Genomic DNA, 18,449 nt, shown 5'->3' on the forward strand with positions numbered 1-18,449 from the left:
CTTGTCGTTCCGTCAGCTTTTCTCACATGACAGACCAAGCTGCCTTTTTCTTGCATCTGGTGTGGAAACCATCGTAACTGTCTTCAGACTGACATTGTTTGCAGATGCTACCAGTCAGACCTCCTTCATCACTGGAAGGTTTCTCTGTGCTCTGACTTGTCCACCTAATGGGGACCTTTTCTGTGTTTTCTTTATTGATTTTAACCAGAACAAGTAATCATTTGTTTCCATGTACATCTAGAAATGAGCACTTAGAAGTAGACTACACTTGAAACCCAAGTTTGAAAAGTTAACAAGGCTACCTCCTGCCCTCCCAAAATTAGATAATATAAAATACTTTAAAAAAAATTAAAGGAAAGGAAAAGACAAATGAGGACATTTAATTAAATTAATGACCATATTAGTTGGGATGCAAATATATTCCATGTCAGAGTACAGTTGTGTCTCTTAGTACACTGCAGAGGGCCACTTATATTTCCACAGATGTTTCCACCTTCTGTGCCACATCCATTCACTGTAGATAGGCTATGGAGGGGTCCCAGATGTTTTGAAAGAGTGATGATATATGTAATATATTTTTTTGTAATGGCAAAGTCCTGGTTCACTCTGAAATCCATGTACCAACGCTTGGCCTTCCAACCTTTTTCCACGATAGAACTTTGATTCTTTTACCCAATAACAAGCTTAACTCTGAAAACAATTGTCTTTTTCCGATATTAAAGTTAGTTGGGCACATGTCCAATAACAAGAGATTTGGGTATAGTGGTATTTGTATCGGCAAAATATCCTGATGATTGCTCTCTCGCAGCTGGCTTTTACAAGCTAGTTAACTCATTATTTTGGCTCATCCAAAGAAGTTCATGACACCACTAGCCTGGTGTCTCCTCCCTGCATACCCTCCATCAGAGCTCTCTATATAATTCTTTCCCTACTTTGATGAACTAAATGGATCCCAAGCGGCCTCTCATTGTCCTCCTGTGGGAACTAAACTTTCAACAAAAATATGCATGCAAGGATTGGTGTGTGTGTCTGAGGCTAGGACCCAATGAAGCTACAATAAAAAGCCTAGCTCATGCAGCCACTGTGCTCAGTTCAGTGCACAGAGCCTCCTTCAAACACTGAGCAGACCAGCATCTCAGACCAACAACCTCGAGAATAATCCCCATGTTCAGTACCAGGGCTCAAAGTTAAATATGCTGGTCAAAATTCTTTCATTTCATGTTACGATGAGAAATAGGAGTAAGTTGATAATTACTTGTCTTTGTCACGTGGGCATGATGTAGATGATCTTTTGCTTTCCCAGAGTTCTAGTTGTTTTTGTGCTGGTAGGAGGCTCCACAGCATCGATCCAGCCAATACATGCACAACGTGTGCAAAAGGACAGCGGAAAGGTTGAAATACTGTCATGTACTGTTCCGGTGGAGGCTTCTTGTTCCTGCTAGGAGGGAAGAAATTAGCTCAGTGGGAAATGTCATCCTTTGGCGCTATAACAGCAGTGGCTGCATATGAACCCAGTTCATGCTTTGCACAGTTATTTGGAGAGAACAGTTTGTTTCAGAGAAGTGGGGTATTTGTTTTCTGTTCTTACAGGGACAAACCAAACAAACATTGCTACTACATTAGCCTTCTGCATCTCATTCCTTCAGCTTCCATCTGGATCGTTGGCATTTTTCTACCAGGAAGTTTAGAGGGATCTCTGGCTAGGATGTCTGTCACCCTCCCTCATGTTTGTAAGATTTTCTCAGTTGGATGTTCTGTCTGGGAATACATATACCAATGGGAGACATCACATTGAGTGCTCTGAGCTCCAGGCTCCTTGCTTAACCCCATTTCTGAGAAGCATAAGTGAAGTGTGTCACCAGACAGGCTTTCTAGTTGCTGGGCGAGAAAATGTGAGCTTGTTTTGAATAACGAGCGCTGCTGCATTTCGCCTCACACAGATCTCATGTGTGCTGTCAGACACTCAGGGTTCATGTAATGTTACAGTCGAATACGCAAAGATTATATCATCATAAGACATCCGATTGATGTCCATCAGAGAAGCAAGATGATGAAAGTAACCCGAGGTTTCTCCCAACTTTTCTTCCACTTTCGCTCCAATTTAGTTTTCATCTCCTTTTCTATAATTCATTCTAGTTCACACACAAAGACCCAGATGGACACAAAGTGTAGGGAACGTTTCCCTGTCAGCTGTTAAGGCCAGAAATTAATCAACACTTTTAACTTGAAAATGTGACACTTATACATGTTTACACACACACAGCTCTATTTACGTAATACAGTTTTTGCTGTTTGAGGGGTTTTATTGTGATACACCAAACTGTATATTCATATTAAAAGCTTTTAGATTACTCTTCAAAATAGTTTAATCTCAGAAATATTGTAGAAGCCGTTTATCTCTGAGAGTTGTGTTTAGCGGAGAGAATCTGTGTCCGTATTTATTTTATTTCATATTTTTTGTTCTTTTCCAGCTCATACAACACAACCAACCTGATGGATGACCTGAAGGCTTTGTACAGAACAGCCGGCCAGCAGGGAAAAGGCGTTAGTTTCATCTTTACTGATAATGAAATCAAAGATGAGTCATTCCTGGAGTACATGAACAACGTGCTGTCGTCTGGAGAGGTCAGAAGCTCACACATAGAAAAGAAACCCCAAAACACACATGTATGGAGGAATTAAACACTGAAAGCTCGCTCGGTCTTTTACATTTTATGACTGTGATACCAAAACATTGACAGCAAAGAAAGATGGAGAAAACCATCAGGTCTTCTACCTCGGTTATAAACAGTTCAGTTTATATCCATTCAGTCAAATTAAAAAGCTAATTGCATTTTACTTGCCAATGTGGTTGCTTGCATAATTATTTTCTCATTGATTTAGATGTAATTAAAAGAAACTGGCATGGTCAGATAGTCTCTGAACTGCAGCTGTCTGCATTACAGCTGCAGAGTCGCTTTTTCCTGTTTTTTTTCTATAACACTCAGCAGCTTCAAGGTCAAGTGCCACTGTTTGCACATTTCTCTGCTGCAGACCCAGAATAATCCACTGTACTGGATCTGGTGGCTGTGGCGAAACTAAGGCAAAAAGTCATTTCCACAGCAATTTTCTTTGCTCTTTTATTTACCAAGCTCTCTGCCCTTGTCTTCTACCTCTTGTCCTCCTACTCTCACACATTTTCCTACTCTCTCTTCCCTTTTTTATGCTCTCTCTTACCATTACCACTCACCTTTCCTGTTTTCTCCCCCGCCTTGTTCGTTCTCCATTTTTCCTCATTTTCCCCCTTTGTCTTCTTCTATGAGTACTATTACTGCAGTGGTTCTATTCTCGTTTTCAGTGTCTGTTCCTGTCACCATCCACACGTTGTTTTTCCCTTGGTTATTTATCATCCTGATTCATGTTTCCTTTACATCTCATCTTTAGATAGTCCGGTTCCACCTTGCTGCCTCTTCTTATCTCCTATCTTATGTTTCCTCTTATTCTGCATGCACTTTTCTCCTCGTTCGTGGGTGTGTTAGTTCATATTAAGCACCTTCTCATGACAGATGCCATTAGAGTGAAAAATAAACAAACCAGAGAATAGCATAGTATTTAACATGGACTTAGAATGTACCACATTTTCTCTTGTTTCTCAGCATGTCTTTTGTTTCTGCTTCTTCCAGTATTGCATAAATTTGATCTAATAACGAGGTTTTTCCTTTGTTTTATTTCTGCTTTTTTAGTTTATGTATGTAGTGATTTCTTTTTTTACTCCTTATTGCTGAAGTGAAGTTAATAGTGATAACACCTGCATGAGTTGTTAAACCCTCTGTCATTAAAGAACCACATACACTGAAACACTAATTTGTAAACTTACCACACAAATTTTACACTATTGTTATATTATTCTACTAGCTGTAGTAAAACTATGCAGTATGTACTTCAGTGGAACACAGCTTGACTCGTGTTTTTTGACATTTTATTGTTCTCTCTCATTTTTTCCTTGGTTGTTTCATAATGCATATTATTTTTTTTTTCAAATATAAACACAGCAGCCCTCAAACAGAACAATCACAATTAACATTTTAACATTATGAAGAGCTGATGTTCACAATTAATTTGCTGTTTAAAAACTTTTTCTTTACACCTCTAACCTTTCCCATCTTTCCATAGCATCCTTTCTCCTCATCTGTTGTTCCAATGCTCAGCTCCTCTTTTCTAATCTTTTTGTGTCTCACTGCTCCGTCTGCCCCATCATGGTGGCATTACTATCCTCCTAGTCATCCTTCTTGTCACTCTGCTCCTCTTTCACCTTTCCTCTGCCTCCATTGCAAGATGGCAATTTAAGCAGCAGCTGCTTTACCAGGGGAGGTAAATTGAAGCAGGGACCAGGGAAGAGTGTTGTTGATGTTTGGGTGTTGTTAGTCTGCAGGTGAGAGACGTGTGTGCCTGTTCGTGTGTGTTGGGGAGAGATGTTTTGTTGCAGTAGTGTTAGAATGACAGTCACAGAGGTGCCAAAGATGAGAAACAAAAAGGAAGAACGAGCTGTTTGTATGACGTTGTTTATGTGACAGAAACCCAGCAAATGGTTTTGAGACATGCTGCTGCTGACTAGGTCACCACATATTCCCCCAAGTTTCTTGGTAACTAGAGATGTAATAAAATGGTGCAAAAGCAATGTGAAAGAATGCAGTAGAACTATGCCATTAGGTAAGCCTACTGACGATATAATGCTGCACAATAAGACACGCTAAAGTGTTGAACAATGCCCAAAATTTGATGCAAGTCATCCAATATTAAACGTACAATGATTTAATGAACATTTTCCAAAAACGTTAAAGGGTATAGTTCAACCATACTTCTCTGAATCAACCAAAATTTTTACACTTTATTAGCATTCAAGCTTTAAAATACACATATTCGCACACGCTAATACAAATAAATATTACTTTCTAATATCGCTATAATATTGTTGACATTAGTGGGTGTGTGTTTCTGTTGTCAGGTGTCCAACTTGTTTGCTCGTGATGAGATTGACGAGATTCTCAGCGATCTCATCCCCATCATGAAGCGGGAGTTTCCCAGGCGACCACCGAGCAATGAGAACCTGTACGAGTACTTCATGTCACGAGTCCGGAATAACCTCCACGTTGTTTTGTGCTTTTCGCCTGTTGGGGAAAAGTTCCGCAACCGAGCGCTGAAGTTTCCTGCACTGATCTCTGGATGCACCATGGACTGGTTCAGTCGCTGGCCCAAAGACGCACTTGTTGCTGGTACATTTAACAGACAATACTAATTTACTTTTGGTCTGATTCCGTCTTATACTGTTTCATTGAGAAGATTCCATTTAGAGTGGCAGCTGTTGTTTTTCTCAGAGATGTGGGATTAAACATTTAGTTATTACACAGTGAGCTCATTAAGCATGTTTCTGTAGTGATTTCTAATTACTGAAAGTCACTTTAAATTTAGGACTTTCCAAGTTGTCTTTGCTTCAGTAAATCCCAGCAGAAGGACTATTGTTGTCTGTCTTTTTTTCTTTTCCTACAGGGCCTGCTTCAGGGTGTTGCTTAAAATGCCTTCCTTTCACCACACTGATATATACTTGTACATTACATACACAAAAGACTATGCCAAGTCTTTATTTCTTTTCAGTTATTGCAATTTTATGTAACTGCCTTTATCCTGGCTGAAAAAACTGACTCTTTCTGCGAATCTGTTGTCTTTTAGCCTGTTATCCTTTTTTGAGAAAATGAATTGTGACAATCTCAATATTTTCCAATTATGCCCTTTCATTTGTGATTGTCTGTTCTGTGTTTTGTTGACTCAATTATGAGTACAACTCAGATGTTATAACGACATACACAGAAAATAATCCATGATGTTCTAAGCAGTTAGTCCTTCCTGCTGGGAAAACGGGTGAGAATTTCTGACCAATGTAAGAGACAGTATCAAAGATATATATCTGTTTAAAGTTGACTGTTTGGTTGTCAGAACACATTTCCTCTCTTCGCTCTTTGTGTATTTCTCCAGTTAATTCTCTTCTTTTTTCATTTCCTGACTTCCTGTCTATCAGTTTCGGAGCACTTCTTGTCGGTCTACGACATCGACTGCTCAGCCCAGGTGAAGAGTGAGGTGGTGCAGTGTATGGGCTCCTTCCAGGACGGTGTGGCTGAAAAATGTGTGGACTACTTCCAGAGGTACAGTATTGATTAAGGAGTGTTTGTCTGAATATTGCAAGTGTAGCAGTAATTGTAGGCCTGTACAACCAGAGGAATGTGCCATAAAAAATGTTTTAGCACGCAGGAAGTATTCACTACCAGCTGGTTTAAAGGTTATAAAAATGTTATTTAGATTAAAGGTTAAATATGTGGATGCCATGAAGAATACTGTCCTGTTTCCTAACTCCATGTCATGAAATTAACCTAATTCATTGTCCTTTAAATGTAGGTACCGACGCTCCACCCACGTCACACCCAAGTCCTACCTGTCCTTCATTCAGGGCTACAAGTCCATCTATCAGGAGAAGAGGTCTGAAGTCCAGACTCTGGCCGACAGGTAGAAATACGTTAAACATTTATTACAATGATAACATATGGCACTTTTGTTGTTATTTTAAGAATTTAAGGTGGCTTTTTTCTAGCTTAGCATTACATTTTCCTTTTCCCTTTTATTAGTGATGAAGTTTTGACAAAACGTTCTTACAAGGCAGCAATTAAAATAAAAATAAGGAATAGTTGTCAACTTCAAAATGATGTCGGCTGTGACAAATGATCCGGACGCAGCCTGATGAAATTAGGTGTTGCCTTGTAATAAAGATAAATCCAGAACCATCACTCACGAGTTATATTTTATTAATAAATAACATCCCAGATCTGAGAAAAACCTAAATTTGCTGTGCTTCTTTTTTTCATAATTTTTAAATCCATGTTTACTTTGCTGAAGCCTACTGACATTTGTTTTTAGCTATTGATGGGATATCAGTCATGAAATTAACCATTCTGACCAGACAGATGCCACAAGCCGGCCAAAGATGAAAAGCCTCTCCAATAATGCTCAAATATTTTCACCACCTGGTGCCCGGCAGAGCAAACACTCAGACAGAATGTTGTGTAGCTCTTCTTACATTTACAACAAACAGGACCTCAGGTGCAGACTTGCAGCGGCGTCCCAGATGGTCTAATATGACTAGTACTATTAAGGTGTATGTAATGCTGTAATTATATGTGCGATGACTGACTTTGCTAAATGGTTCTCCTGCTTAGGATGAATACTGGTCTCGAAAAGCTGAAGGAGGCATCTGAGTCTGTAGGAGCTCTGAGTAAGGAGCTGGAGGTGAAGGAAAAGGAGCTGCAGGTGGCCAATGACAAGGCTGATATGGTGGGTTTGGAGAAAAGGAAGAATTTATTTTCCATTGTGTGCTGTCTGTGGATATACAGACACTATACTTTCTAAAAGTTGACTGTTTTTTCTAAGCATTTTAAATAAATTTGAAAACAAATTCAAGGAAAATTTAGATTGTTTCTCGCTATGTGGTTGCTTTGTACAATGAACAGCTACAGCATTTTATACACCAGTGATACCAGACTGCATTTCTTGTTTTGTTTCTATTGAAGGTAAACTTCTAGACTGCATTCATTCATGCTATGTTTATTTCTTATTTTCAGGTGTTGAAGGAGGTGACGGTAAAAGCTCAGGCAGCAGAGAAAGTGAAGGTGGAAGTGCAGAAAGTGAAGGACAAGGCTCAGGCTATTGTAGACAGCATTATAGCTGACAAGGCCTTCGCTGAGGAGAAACTTGAAGCTGCCCAACCAGCTCTGGATGAGGCAGAGGCTGCACTGAAGGTATGAGATTTACAGACAGCAGAGTGAAACCTGTAGCTTCAGGGATTCTCCTCAGCTTTATCTTCCCTCAGGTGGAGAGATTTAAGTCCAAACTTGTTCTGAATGGAAAGAGTTACGATTGCTACAATTCTTTAAAGTCTTGTATTTTACAGATCTTTACAGATCATTAATTCTACCATGTTTTGAATCCTCTCTGGTTTTAGCTCTGTTAACACTGTTTCACAGCAAGGCACACTTCTTTCTGCATCTATTAAATTATTCCTTTGGGAGATTTCCCTGAGACCATGGCAATTTCCAGTTAGCGTGCTAACATGAGCTAATTAGCACCAAACTCAAAATACAGCTAAGGATGTCGTTAGTTTTGCAGGTCATAAAACAGATATCTCTAGTATCATATCTTAAATGATATAATGATACTAGATGTAGAGTCACAGCATCAGCAAAGTGATTAAAATTCGTAACAAGAAGGACATGAAGGACTGCGTCAAATTATATGGTAAAACATCTCGTCATTGCTGAGATATTTTAGTAATAACCACAAATGTCAGCCTCATTGAGGTGCTAGAGAAAAGTCAGGGGATTACCAGCATCTGCAGGATTCATCCTCTGAGAATCATGACTGATTGTACAGACTGTGCTCAAGTCCATCTTACAGCTGTTGAGATACTTCACTGGATAAATAAAGTTGCTGAACTGTTAGTGATGCTAGACAAAGGGTCACACGATCACCAGCACGAACTAAAATGTAATTAAATATCTTGGAACTTTAGATATCTGTATCTAATTTCTTGGTAATGCTTTTAGTTTTCAGTAAAAGCTGAAAATGTCAATCTGCTTTTGGTGCTATAGCAAAGTCCCAAGATCAGTCCAATGGGATGTACACTCTGGGGACCAATGATGATCATTTTTGTACAACAATTCATTTCAATCCATCTCAATCTAGTTTTTGAGAGACAGTTACACATCTTGACCTTAAGGCTCCGTTCTTCAGCATGTCATATTAAAGTGCCGATTCTTAGCTTTAATTTGAGGATATATAAAATCAGATATAACCCTCACACCCATCGTAGGGAATTTTAATTAGATTCAATTTTCTTTTCCTGTCCATGTGTTTCCACAGTAATCAGGGCATTCTGTCTAAGTGATAGAAGCCCAACCATGATTATCATCATTACCATCATGACAGTGATGAACAGATAATGTTTCTGTATTTGTGCTTATATGTTCATCATCTGTTTGCACTTCATTCAAGCCTATGATTCAGTGCCACTCCTCCTTCATTCTCGTCTATTTTTGTACGGTTTTGTTGCCAGTATAATTTTGCCCTACGAGATAGCTGGAGGGTTGTCAGTAAACTGTGATGCAGCAGTTTGTTGTGCTCCAGTGTGTATGTCCATTCTTGCCCCGCTGATAGTCTCTATGCTCTCTTACGTTTTGTTGCTTCAGGGTGCCACTTAGAGCCCTCTGAGACTTGCTGTGTGAAGCTGCATGAAGGTTTTGCCTCCAGACTTACCCCATCCCTGTGTGTCTAAAGTTATTCTGGTGGTTTGGGGCCTGGAGTTGCTCTGTAATTAAAGCTGTCCTCCTCAGTAGATGGTTGCATACAGATCTCCTATGGCACGTCCCTCATTAGAATTTTTATCTTGCTGCTGCACATGGGAACCTTGGATTTCCAAACAGACAACCCTGGCAAAGTGTTCTGATTGATGACTGTGTTTTAATTATGTATTTTTTAGGTGCAAGAGACAATTAAACAAAAAAAAAGAAGTTATCAACTAATGCTCTCTGATGGACAGGAACACATGTAAATTGAAGATGTATTGTCATGCATTCATGACATTTCTTCAGTTTTAGTGTAAGGCGTTTACTATGCAGTGTCCATTTTTCTAATCAGTCAAGTGCTTGCTGTCTTTGTTCATGGCTAGAAAATGTAAATGGATTCTGCATTCTTGAATGTGCAAAAATTAATGAGATTTACACACTGTCTAGTCAGTTTCTCGTATTTGATTTAATGTGGACATTTGCACAAACTTTGTTAACAGGACGAAGGAAAACGTGTCGAACAATGGGGATCTTGCTTTGCGGCAGCAGCCATTACCGCTGATGCACAATGGCAATAATAGAATTCCCATATTGGTTGCTGAGGCCTATTAGATACTTTGCTTCCACTGTGACCAGTAGATTGGTGTGTGCAATATGTAAATTCAGGGTAGCGCTCTCATTCTGTAACATTTCAGTAGTAGCTGTCATGCAAAGGAACCACGGCTGACTGGTACATAGTTAGAAAAGAGGAATGCCCACAATGAAAAACACAGTTTCTCTAGAATGTTGTAAAATTAGAATGACGACCCTGTTGAGAGACTTTTGTAAAAAGCTTAGGAGAACACAGGAGATGGGGCTGGTGAAAGTGCATGGAAATGATGAAGCAGACTCTGCTGGCTGACTCTCTAGCAGGAGCTCCACACTAGATGTGAACTGAGTGGAAACGGAGCAGGGAGAAGAAACGAGAAGTGCAAAGAGGAGGAAAGATGAGATGGGCAGGCAGGGGGGCTGATGAAGCAGCCAAACAAGTCTCACTGGGACATTTTCTTTACTCTTCTGCTGTCTCTCATTTTAATCAGTCTCTTGAGGTAATTCTACGTCCCCCTCTGCAGAACTATTCCCATTCTGTCGGAACTTATACTGAAAATCTTTGTTTACTTCCCTCTGTCTCTTCTTGTCAGTGCCTCTGGTTGTATTTCTGTAGATTTTTGCTATTATCTCAAACCGCAGAATTCTTTACCGTATATATCCCTTTATAGAAGGGGAGCTGTTGATGCTACTTCATTTAAGAGGCATATAGATTCTCATCTGTCATTTTCTCTGTAATCTTCCTCTAACATTCCCTATTCAATTTGCTGCCACACGAACATCCGCTATTTCTATTTACTTCTGTATTTTATTTCCTGTTCTCCCATGTGTACCTTTGTGTAAAAGGAAAGATAAGTCTAAGTGACAAATGCCATATCTTTAATAGTCTCATAACATTTGATTTTTATGATAGTGTTCCTTGTTTGCTGTTGAATACGTTTAAAAACATGACTATTATTAGCTCACATTGCCCAATTCACAACAACCGCTCAGACATCATTAAATGTCATGATTTCCTGGAAATTATTCTGTTTCCTGTGTTTGCCCACACAGACCATCAAGCCGGCAGATATTGCCACAGTCCGAACACTTGGCCGGCCTCCTCATCTCATCATGCGGATCATGGATTGCGTGCTGCTGCTCTTCCAGAGGCGAGTCAACACTGTAAAGATCGACCCGGAGAAGAACTGCAACATTCCGTCCTGGCAGGAATCGCTAAAACTCATGACAGCTGGAAACTTCCTGGGCAACCTGCAGGTGAATTTGCCAATACGATAATAATTCAGTTGAAACTGAAGTGAGGTATAATTTATGCAGAAAACTTGCTCACATGTAAAATGCATGGCTTAGGAGGCAAGTTAAAGTGCTTTTTGTTTTTGTTTTTAATTGAAAATTTAATTTAGAAAATCTTATACCATAATATTATATCAAAGGGTATTCAGCAAAATGAAATTATTCCAGAAAAATCTAAATTAACTGTTCAATAATACTATAATGTAAAGTTCCTTTCCTATCTCCCTCTGCACGTTTTAATACTTGTTCTGTTTTCTGCCTTTGTCTCTCTGAGTGCACGCTATTGTCAATTCTCTGCGTTTTACTCTAATTTCACATGGCTTTGCATTCTGTTTTCAGTAGTTACATGAGTGACTAATGTGTAAATTCTTTGTGTACACACTGAAATAAGTCCCAGTTGTATCACTTCAGACCACCCCACAGCCCTTCTTTCTCTTTCTTTCTTTCTCTTGAAGCAATTCCCCAAAGACTCCATTAACGAGGAAATGGTGGAGCTGCTGCAGCCTTATTTTGAAATGCCCGACTACAACATCGAGACAGCCAAGAGGGTGTGTGGCAACGTGGCCGGCCTCGCATCCTGGACCAAAGCTATGGCTTCCTTCTTCTCCATCAACAAAGAAGTCTTGCCCTTGAAGGTAACAGATATAGTAGATGTCGTGGTTTCTCTTCGATGTGCCGAGGTTGAATAACACGTCCGGTGACACTGTTGCTTTTAATATAATTTTATTATAAAAAGACAGCATCTGAACAGGCCCCGTGGTTTGCCTGTGGAGGTTCACAGCCAATACGAACATCTCCCAGAATGATGGGCTAGTGGTCATTTTATACCCTTCTGGATCACAGATCAGAGACTACCTACTTACATAGGGAAAGAGGAAATGTATGTTTTCTACTCCTTAGTTTTCCCACAAGTTACTGGTCAGATACTACAATAGAGACAACAGATTCCATTCTACTAACTTATTAAGTAATACATGTCTCAGATCAGATACTACATAGACAGCATGTGACACACACAAAAAATGTAATGAATTCTCTCTGGCTGAGTACATTTCTAATATGATGAACCTCTCCATATATCAACCAGCTAAATTCCCTTTCACAACCACAGGTGTTGTTCCACCCATCATCATCACCTCTGTAAACATTTAACAGTTGTTTGTGCACACAAACGCACACACTTGTGAGCACACTCCCTCAGCAAAGTCCACGGCCTCCCATTTTTCCACTCTGATGAATACGAAACACTTATGTTGGAGGAGAGTGGTTGTTTTTCTGCAGAAAAAAAGCTCCAGGCTACAGAAACAGCACAGACTGTCTCTGATATGAAAAGGATTTATTCATATGGTAAATGGACTGCACTTATGTAGCGGCTTTTACCTTAGTGGTTTACAAAGGCGCTTTACAATTTTTGCCTCACCCACACACCAATGTGCTAGCTGCTGCAAGCAACTTGTGGTTTTTTTGTTTCGCCCAAGGAGATTTTAGCAAGTGGACAAGAGGAGACAGGTTGAACAGTCAGTCCTGCAACCAGCCAAACCACAACTTCACCTTCCTACTTAACCTTGTGATGTCATGAAAATGCCCCAAATCCTTTTCAACCCTGTTTTCTTATATTCTGACAATAACAAAACGGACAATTAAAATAAAATGCTTAACATAAAGTGAATGCAGGAAAAGAGGAGTTACAACTGTCTAGGTCAGTAAAACTTTTATGATTATCTATTTCTATTAAAGGTCTGTTAGAGGTTTCTATAAAAGCTCAAATGTATTTGAAGAAGGTAGAATCCCAAAGCTATTTTAGTTTGTCTTCCTGAAATTGCAGTCTGTGGATGTCTGAAGCGTTTACAAAGTATTTCAAAGCTTTGACAAGGTGCAATTATACTTTTGGATTGTGTTAACTGAAACCGTTGCCTAATGTAGACTTCTAATTTCACATTTTCGATCCTCCCCCTTCGTTCTACGTTGCATTTTCTCCCTTTTCTCTGCACCTCCATGTGTCTGCTCACCCCACACATCTGTCTGCCCCTGTCCCTGTTTCATTTCCCCGTCTCCCACTGGCATCTTCAGCCTCCCTCCTGCTTCTTTCATATTCTCTCTCCACACACAAACACACATATGCTGTTTTTCTCATATTCTTCTACAACCTCCAGGAGAACCCCTTGCCTCTCTTCTGTGATCCTGACCTTTTGCTTAAGCAGGGAACACAGCCTGGCAAATTGATTTTCTAGTTTCCAGCTCAGTGGTGGCTTCTCTTTAAGCTGGCCGGCCAGACTGCCAGACAGCGATACAGTTGGATAGACAGACCGTCAGAAAGACAAGCAGGGATGGTCCTCTCAGATGTCAATTAATATTAAATGAAAGCACCAGACTCCCTCTTCCCCAAGCCACCCAAACACTCACATGCAGCCACACTCAGACAACCTCTCAAGTTTCCTCCAAATCTCTGCCTTTAAACCTCTTGCAATGCTTTTTCCAAAGCCTTAGCTCTACCCAGAAAATATCATCTCCACTCGTCCTTCCTCTTTTGCCCTTTCTATCACTTCTTTGTCAGTGTTTATTTCCAGTTTCTTTCTACCGCCCTCATTTCCTCTTGCAAATTTATTCTTGAATCTCCAGTTTAACTCTTGGAGCTGCACGTCTCTGCATTTGTGATATGTCTTACACTTCTAAAATCTTTTTTAAAAAGGTGTGCTTTCTACCTTTTCACCTTCATGCTTCCTTATTTCATGTCATGACTTCAAGTTAAAGTTCAGATTTATTGTCTCCCGTGGTATAAATTTGTCTTAGACAAAGACAAAAAGCAGCTGCATTGCAACACATAAGGCAGTACACATACTACTAAAAACATAAAATACATAACATATAATCCTGAGCATACAAATAATTTACAATAATATATCAAAAAATGAAAATACACACATACTCCCATACATTCATGCATTCATCTCTATGTACCCAACATTTAACTACCTCCTTTTGGCAGCTACACTTGCTTATTAATGAGCTTGATTGAAAGAGGGATAAACAAAGTGCAGCAAGATTCCTCATCCAGGTCACCCGCAGACCTGAGATAAAACACACTTTTATTTATTTCATCAGTTCTGCTGTCCTCATAGGGAGGATTGTTCATGTTCTTCTTCCCAATAAAACATTCACTCCCACCACTCGTCTGTTTTCGGTGAAATCCCTCCCGTCTTTACCACATCACCCCGTGGTCTTTCATCTTTTTCTCAGCCCCCTCCCCAGAGAACTGACCATGACTCCTGCAGGCTTTTTATGTGCAATAAAGACGTCACAGATCTGTCTCTCATTGTCTTCCTTCCTTTCTTTCTCAGGCTAACTTGGCAGTGCAGCAGAACCGTCTGGCCATAGCTAATGCGGACCTCGAGAAAGCCCAGTCAGAACTGGATGCCAAACAGGCAGAGCTGGATGTGGTACAGGGGGAATATGACAAGGCCATGATGGAGAAACAGGTCTACAGCTTTACTGAATACCTTTAAAGCTCAAATGTGCATCTGAAACACTTGTCACATTAATGCTTAATACTGCTGCTTTTATACCTGCATAGCAAAATACTAAAGGCAAGGGCTGTCATGCACCAAATGATGACATTTCTTGCATTTGTCCGCCCTGTTAGAGTTATAACTACATGCAATATTAATTCTGCTGCTTTGATAGAACATAATTTGACCTGTTAATCCTGGGTGCAAATGCATAATCCTATTTCCTTTGTAATTCACCTGCTGTGCTGTATGATAGGTTCAAATAGTCCAGCTGCCTTTGTGCTCTAGTGGTTTAACTTATAATTTCCTTGAACAATGAGATTTATCAGTCATTGCTCCCTCTTTTCTTTCATAACAGCAGTTTTTTTCATGTCCAGGAGTGAGGAGATGTTAAAGAGAAGGGCATTAAATGGCTTTCTCTGGGTAAATTAAGCCCAATTTGTAGTGGTACCCTCATATTTGTTATTTTTTTTCCTCTTGTAGCTTAAAATGGTTCTTTTTGTCTCTGGCTGTATATTTGAGGTTGAAAGAGAATGAGTTTATATAGCTTATACATATCTAAAGTGCCTAAAACATTTGCAAAGTAATGTATTTGCTATAAAAGGGTAATTTCCTCAGTTAAGTTGTCATGTCAACAGTTGCCACAGATTCTATTTCTGTCCAGGTTTTGCTAATTGAAAGCAGAGTAGAAAGGTTTCTCAGCGTTATAACTTGCTATTGATGTTTTGACATCAAGCAGCATTTGTTTTTCTTAAGAAAATATCGCAAAAATCAATAATTAACATTAAAGGCAACAAGCTTATAAACTGAGAGTCTCTACCTTGTATGGTTTTCATTATCAGTACTCTCTGTTCCATGACAAATAACAGCATGAGAATAGAGCAGTATGTGCATCAAGACTCCCTGATTAGGAAACCTGAACAGTTCAGGTTGACCCTTCGAATTTTGTGACTCGTGATTAACACCCAGAGGCGTCTCCAACGGCCAGCAGCAGAACTAGTGGGCTCACTGCAGTGATAGTTGATCTTCATGTGCTTCGTAATAAATGTGAATTTCCCCAGTGTTGGATCAGGAATATTTATCTTTTATTAAAGAGAAAGTCTAAACCAGGCTTATTGATGAAACAGTCATTGTTATCAGGAAAACAACCTCAGTATGAGCAGCTGTTTGCTATATTTCGAAAATGGAATGTTAATTTGGGGATTCACAAAGCAGAAACCCAGCATGCACTGATTGGATAGCAGATGCCTGTCAGTGGAGTAATGCACACAGACAAGATTCACAACTAAGAGCAGTTCAGAGTTTAAATTAACCCAGGCTGAATATGTTTGGATGGAGGCACTGTGATAATGAGAACATGAAAGCAGATTTGCTGGTAGCTTCATGCCAGCAGGTCCATGTGTGTCCTGTTGTCCTGGGATTAGAGACCGCCTTAAAGTCATCAAGGAATTGATCGAACATCCGCTCTCTGTGTACATTTAATCAATACTCTCCCCATACTCACAAGGCTGGTTTAAACATGCACAGATGTACAGTGAATAAATGATTAAGTCAGGCTTGGATTACCTCTTTCCCGTCAGACGCTGCTGGAGGACGCTGAGCGCTGCAGACACAAGATGCAGACGGCGTCCAGCCTCATCAGCGGCCTCGCTGGCGAGAAGGAGAGATGGACGGAGCAGAGCAAAGAATTCGCTGCTCAAACCAAACGCCTTGTTGGTGGGTTTCACTGCAAGTTTCAAAAAACCTGTTGTGTCAGAGGGATTTCTCTGTGTTGTATGTAACTGTGTTGTCAAGATGTTATTGTTTGATTTGCTCACATTGTCAAAATCAGTCACTTTTTTTTTTTTAAATTTCATTATATCAACATATCCTGCAACATGTAATCATACTTTCTTTTCTTCTCTTACATTAACCTGTGTCTACATGTGACCTCATAACAACACCTTTGTCTTCCTGGTCCAGGCGATGTTCTTCTGGCCACAGCTTTCCTCTCATACTCTGGACCCTTCAATCAGGAATTTCGGAGTCTCCTCCTGAGTGATTGGCAACGAGAGCTGAAGCAGCGTTGCATCCCATTTGGCAACAACCTCAACGTGACCGAGCTGCTCATCGATGCTCCGACTGTTAGTGAGTGGAACCTACAGGTCAGTGATTGGTTGCTAACTGGTAACTAGTAGGTTGTTGGTCTCTCTGGAAGTCTGCAGTTTAAGAATGCTGATCTTTTCTCTGTGAAACATAGTATTCCTTCTTCCTTCACATTTTTTTTATTTGTATGAATTGTACACACTGTAATTGCCTGTATATGAATAATAATTAGAATAAACATCAGGACTGAGCCTCACCAGTCATTCCTTGTGTCTTACAGGGGCTCCCTAATGATGACCTCTCCATTCAGAATGGTATCATTGTGACCAAAGCCGCTCGCTTCCCTCTTCTCATTGACCCTCAGACTCAGGGAAAAATATGGATCAAGAACAAAGAGGCCAGCAATGAGCTGCAGGTTTGAGATTTTTTCCATCTGCACACAAAATATGTGACCTTCGTTGGCTGGATGAATGCATACCGTATATGAACATAATACAAGAACCGTACCCACCTTTTGTCTGTATTACTGCAGAGCTGTGTGTCATTGTTTTTTGTGTTTCATTTTCTAAGATCCTTGTTACAGCTTTTCCTTTGCTCTCCTTAACCTTCTATGTCAGATCACATTATCAGTGGCCTCTAAAATCTTCACATTGCTTGATAGCAATAACAGTCCCAGATTCTTAGTTTCTGCCGTGCTCTGTTTGCCCTTGGTCCTTTGTATTGTCCAACATGTACGGCACGCTGGAAAAAAATACTGCAAAATTCTGCAGGCATAATGAGCTCAACCAAGGTCAGTGGCCCTGTTAAGGGCCAATCTCTGAGCTGAGCAAATGCATTCTGCAATCCTATTAGGAGTGTCTTGGAGACACATTTCCACGAGCAGCAGGTTTCAATGCTTTCTGCAAGTGATGTCTTCAAACGAACTGTATTTATTTTAATAAGGTTTTCTAAAAACATCTCACTTAAAATGTGATGTTTTATTAGTTTGTCAAGTCACATGCCCTGACAGAGGTTAGCATTGGAGGAATCTGAGAAATCAGACATAGTCTCCCTTTGTAAATGAATCATTTGCTCACCAATTTAGCATCAGCCTGAAGTAAACAAATGCTGTTCTTGCTGAAGTTAGGTAGGGACATGATTCTATAGGAAAATCATTTTTTAAATCATTTTACCATTAATATTATTATTTTTAAAAGGTTATCTAAACTCCAGAATGGTTATATAGCATTGATTCGATCAAAAGGTGGAGGTTCCAGATTCCAACTGCATTATACAATGCAATATTTCAATCACAATTTTCTGATTACGTTGGCTTTTGTGCTCTCAGATCACCTCACTGAACCATAAGTACTTCAGGAACCACCTGGAGGACAGTTTGTCTCTTGGCCGTCCCCTTCTGATTGAGGATGTTGGGGAGGAGCTGGACCCTGCACTCGACAACGTCCTCGAGAAAAACTTCATCAGAACTGGCTCCACTTACAAGGTAGAAAGGCAGAAATAACCCTGCTGTGACTCTGATGCACCAGATTTCCTATTTCCTCGGTTAAAGGAGTGTGAATGGGCAGGTGTGTTTGGAGCGCTGCTGTGAGGCTTGATGGGAGTCTGCCAGGTCCTT

The 18,449-nt window shown here is 40.0% G+C and overlaps 1 protein-coding gene across 1 annotated transcript in view; it reads left to right on the forward strand.

The window, feature by feature from the left end:
* dnah5 (dynein, axonemal, heavy chain 5) overlaps nt 1-18,449 on the forward strand; it is a 103,367-nt gene that overhangs the window by 58,816 nt on the left and 26,102 nt on the right. Inside the window, exons 60-72 of the mRNA XM_051956990.1 lie at nt 2,472-2,625; nt 4,985-5,252; nt 6,053-6,176; nt 6,427-6,534; nt 7,242-7,356; nt 7,644-7,820; nt 11,004-11,207; nt 11,699-11,878; nt 14,582-14,719; nt 16,330-16,465; nt 16,712-16,893; nt 17,115-17,249; nt 18,162-18,317. Coding sequence (XP_051812950.1) covers nt 2,472-2,625; nt 4,985-5,252; nt 6,053-6,176; nt 6,427-6,534; nt 7,242-7,356; nt 7,644-7,820; nt 11,004-11,207; nt 11,699-11,878; nt 14,582-14,719; nt 16,330-16,465; nt 16,712-16,893; nt 17,115-17,249; nt 18,162-18,317 — 2,077 coding nt within the window. The remainder of the gene's footprint in view (nt 1-2,471; nt 2,626-4,984; nt 5,253-6,052; nt 6,177-6,426; nt 6,535-7,241; nt 7,357-7,643; nt 7,821-11,003; nt 11,208-11,698; nt 11,879-14,581; nt 14,720-16,329; nt 16,466-16,711; nt 16,894-17,114; nt 17,250-18,161; nt 18,318-18,449) is intronic.

The sequence above is a fragment of the Acanthochromis polyacanthus genome, chromosome 12 (genome assembly GCF_021347895.1).
Source record: "Acanthochromis polyacanthus isolate Apoly-LR-REF ecotype Palm Island chromosome 12, KAUST_Apoly_ChrSc, whole genome shotgun sequence".
NCBI classification, from domain to species: domain Eukaryota; kingdom Metazoa; phylum Chordata; class Actinopteri; family Pomacentridae; genus Acanthochromis; species Acanthochromis polyacanthus.